The sequence below is a fragment of the Oreochromis aureus genome, linkage group 23 (genome assembly GCF_013358895.1).
Source record: "Oreochromis aureus strain Israel breed Guangdong linkage group 23, ZZ_aureus, whole genome shotgun sequence".
NCBI lineage: Eukaryota > Metazoa > Chordata > Actinopteri > Cichliformes > Cichlidae > Oreochromis > Oreochromis aureus.
Window position 1 is genome coordinate 41000825 of NC_052963.1, and position 3557 is coordinate 41004381.

Below are 3557 nucleotides of genomic sequence, written 5' to 3' on the forward strand. Positions count from 1 at the left end.
TAGACATCGTTTTAAAAAAAAAAATGTATTTGCACATATTAGGCTGCTTGGGGCATCCCGTGATGCACTGAGTGTTTCTTCTTCACTCACTTTTTTTTCACTTACTGTGTGCACACACCACTTTGCATCTAGTCATTAGTTATTATTAATCTCTGGCTCTCTTCGATAGTGTGTCTTTGTCCTGTCATCCTCTCATCACCCCTAAACGGTCGGGCCAGATGACTGCCCTCCCTGAGCCTGGTTCTGCCACATGTTTCATCCTGTTAAAAGAGAGTTTTTCCGTGGCAGTGTCACCAAAGTGTTTGTATTTTCTGAGCTAAAACAGCCATATAGACCTGCTCCATTAGATCTGCCACCCAGCAGCTCCTTAAGGTGCCAAAAACCAAGCGTAAATTTAGAGGTGACTGTGCTTTCCCTGTAGCTGCTCCAAAGTTGTGGAATGATCTGCCCTTACACATTAGGCGGACCTCTCCTCTTTCTGAGTTTAAGACTCTTTTTTAAACGTATTTATTTGCTAAAGCCTTTGGCACATTTTGAGAGGTTGACTCTATTTTTCTATTTTCAATTTTTTTTACCATGTTTGATTTTATTTTATGTTTATTCTATTTTTATATGTACATCACTTTGTGACCCCTGGTTTATTTTAAAGTGCTTTCTAAATAAAGGTGGTATTAGCTGCCTAGCTGTCAGGGTGTGGAAGGAGCGGACTCGAATGCAGGTCTCCTTTTAAGATGAGATAGTGAATTTATTTACAGTGAATGGAAGTTTCAACAGTTTAGTACACAATCTTCACACAGTGGCTCCCCCTGGTGATGATGTGGAAACCTCAAACGTTAATCCCCAGCTTGTGGTGCAGCACCCGTGTTGTCCTCTCCACCTCCAACTCCTAGTGCAAAAGATGAAAATGTAAGAAGGTAATCCAAAGAGGGCATCAGTACTACACACTCTCAATAAATAATATTCAGTTCAGTTTTTCCAAATGACCTCTCTTTACTGATATGAGAATTTCTTTTTTTGTATAAAAAGTGAACAGGGAAAAGAATAACTTACTGATTAAAAGTCATGACTTGAAAAATCTGTAAAATATAGTAAGAAATTACTACTTAAGAATCTCATCTGTCTGTGTTTTATATCTGTGGACACACATTCTTACCACAGTCATAGTTTCCTTCTGTAAAGATACGATCATTTTACAAACTAACTATGCAAAACACGTTTACATACAACATGATAAATACACTAATTAGTTATTCATCTGTTGTCTTGTGAAAATACAGCTTTCCTCAGGATCTGGAGGTTTGAAACATTAAAGCCACATCATTTGCTTGTGCAAACTACAAAAAAAAACTTCCTGCTCTACTGATATAAGGAAGCATTTAAAGACGGAAACTGACTGTGACTTATGCCACTGCTCTTTAGAAACTCAGTAGAACTGTGACCTCACCATGTCTGTCCACTTATTGGCCTTACTCATACTTGTGCTGACTCTTGAAGATCAAGGTAGGTGTCGTGTTTTTTTTTTTATGGCTTGCATTTTACAGCATTTTACAGAAAATGCATGATGATGGATCTATTTAACATGGTATTTTTCTTTTCTTCTCCCAGTTTACTCGGGGAAGATCACTGGAGGCCATGAGGCTGTGCCACATAGCAGGCCATACATGGTGCTTTTGGAGAGGTACATGCCAGATGGTAAAAAAAAGTTCTGCGGTGGCTTCCTTCTGAATGAGGATTTTGTGATGACTGCTGCCCACTGTCACGCCAAGTGAGTTTCATATATGTATTTAATTATGAGGCCAAAAACTCATAGTTCATGGAGACCCTGACAGAAATTCTTATCCATAATAAAATTAAGGCTCACGCATAAAAATTTGTAAATACATAGTATCTATATGTACCACGATGTCAGCAATTATGGCTTTTCATTTTTTTTTTATCATTTCAGGTCTTACATAGTCATACTCGGACTTCACAGTGTTCATTCAAGCAAAGAAACACAACGCATATCTGTGGAAGAAGCATTTCCACATGAACAGTTCAACCCAATTTCCTTTGTGAATGATGTAATGCTTCTAAAGGTAAGAATGTCATCACACAGAAAATATATTTGTTTTCCATATGTATTTTTCTTTTATTATAATATCTTTTTTAATTTACTTCATTAGTTTCTATTGTGAAATGCTGTAAAAAATCATATTTTGATATCTGTTTTTTTCCTTAAGTTGAGGACCAAGGCAAAGTTCAATGAGAATGTGAAACCTATTCCTCTGGCGAGCCATGATAATGGTACTTTGCCAAAATCTTGTATACTCTCTGGCTGGGGGCGAACAGACAAAAATAATAACTATATGTCTCCCAAACTCATGGAAATCAGTGTTACACTGATTGACGATAAAAAATGTGCTATAGAAAACTTCTACTGCTCTCAGGGAGACACGGGTCCAGCTGAGGTACATACATTTCTTTAAATATCATGTGGACAATCAAACTTTATGGTACTAACTTCATTATTCACTTTAAGCACTGTGTGTGTATATACTTTCAGGGAGACTCTGGTGGTCCATTGGTGTGTGAAGATGGAAAGGCATTTGGGGTGGTGTCCAGCGCAGTAACACCACACTCAGGTGGCCCAGATATCTATAGATACTCGAAGATTCCTGACTCTAGAAACTGGATTTTTTCCGAACGTTAGAAATGCCATGATAAAGATAATGCTTATGAAGGCAGTGTGTTTAAATTTCATCTTTTACTTTTGCTCTTTGTGTTTGACAATTGATCATTGCAATGCTAATGCTAAGTTTGGGCTTGCTGGCTTTGGACAAATCTAAATAGAATATAGTTTACTTTGATATCTACACAGCAAAAGCTTTGTCAGAAAAAATGAGAGTGTCAAAGTTTTTATAAGGTTCTAAAAGGAATTTCGAAATTTATATTTGCAACAACTCATTCATTCCACACAGATTAAATGTAACTCAAAATCTAAAATTATAACTGTAGCAGTGCATAAGGTGTAATTTGAATTGACATTTGATAGTGTATTTGATTACATTTAAATTTGTTATATGTGCCATATTTTTTCAAATAATAAATTCTGACTGTCTCTCACTATGTGTGTGCAGTTCTTTCAAATAAAAAGACAGTATTTCCTCCTTGTGAAAAATAGTGCTCTTATCTTGAATTTAGAGTTGCAACTGTATTTCTATTTGCGAGCTTTAAACTTATTGAGTTTTGGAAGACCTGAAACCAGTAGAATTTCATTAATTCTATCCTCATCACTAAACAAATGTTGAAGTCTCTTTACAATTGACTCTGTATTGGAGTTTCTTTCATTTATGTATAGGTCACATTGTTTTATTGTAAAATGCTTTGGTACCACTGGGTTTTTAGCATGTCTGCTTCACACTTTATTCAGGAAGTTGGGAGGGACCGCTCACACAGGAAGAACCCAAAGTGTGGGGAGAATCCCACAGTTACTGGAATCCTGTGTTAGATCCAAGGTGTGAACGTGAACTGTGAAAAGCTTTTGCACTGCAACCGTTTTAAAAGAGGACCTGAAC

The 3557-nt window shown here is 36.7% G+C and overlaps 1 protein-coding gene across 1 annotated transcript; it reads left to right on the forward strand.

The window, feature by feature from the left end:
• Positions 1 to 1347: 1347 nt before the first annotated feature.
• On the forward strand, positions 1348 to 3105 carry LOC116327950 (granzyme G-like). The gene is made up of 5 exons (XM_031749653.2): positions 1348 to 1500; positions 1606 to 1765; positions 1946 to 2078; positions 2223 to 2450; positions 2546 to 3105. The coding sequence occupies exons 1-5, from the start codon at positions 1446 to 1448 to the stop codon at positions 2690 to 2692; spliced, it is 723 nt and encodes a 240-aa protein (XP_031605513.1). The 5' UTR covers positions 1348 to 1445; the 3' UTR covers positions 2693 to 3105.
• The last annotated feature ends 452 nt before the right edge of the window (positions 3106 to 3557 follow it).

Bases quoted from the DNA above. Each gene is read 5' to 3' on its own strand.
- LOC116327950 (XM_031749653.2), top strand. From the start codon at position 1,446: ATGTCTGTCCACTTATTGGCCTTACTCATACTTGTGCTGACTCTTGAA. The intron at 1,766-1,945 runs GTGAGTTTCATA...TTATCATTTCAG, and splicing joins GCTGCCCACTGTCACGCCAA to GTCTTACATAGTCATACTCG. The intron at 2,451-2,545 runs GTACATACATTT...ATATACTTTCAG, and splicing joins GAGACACGGGTCCAGCTGAG to GGAGACTCTGGTGGTCCATT.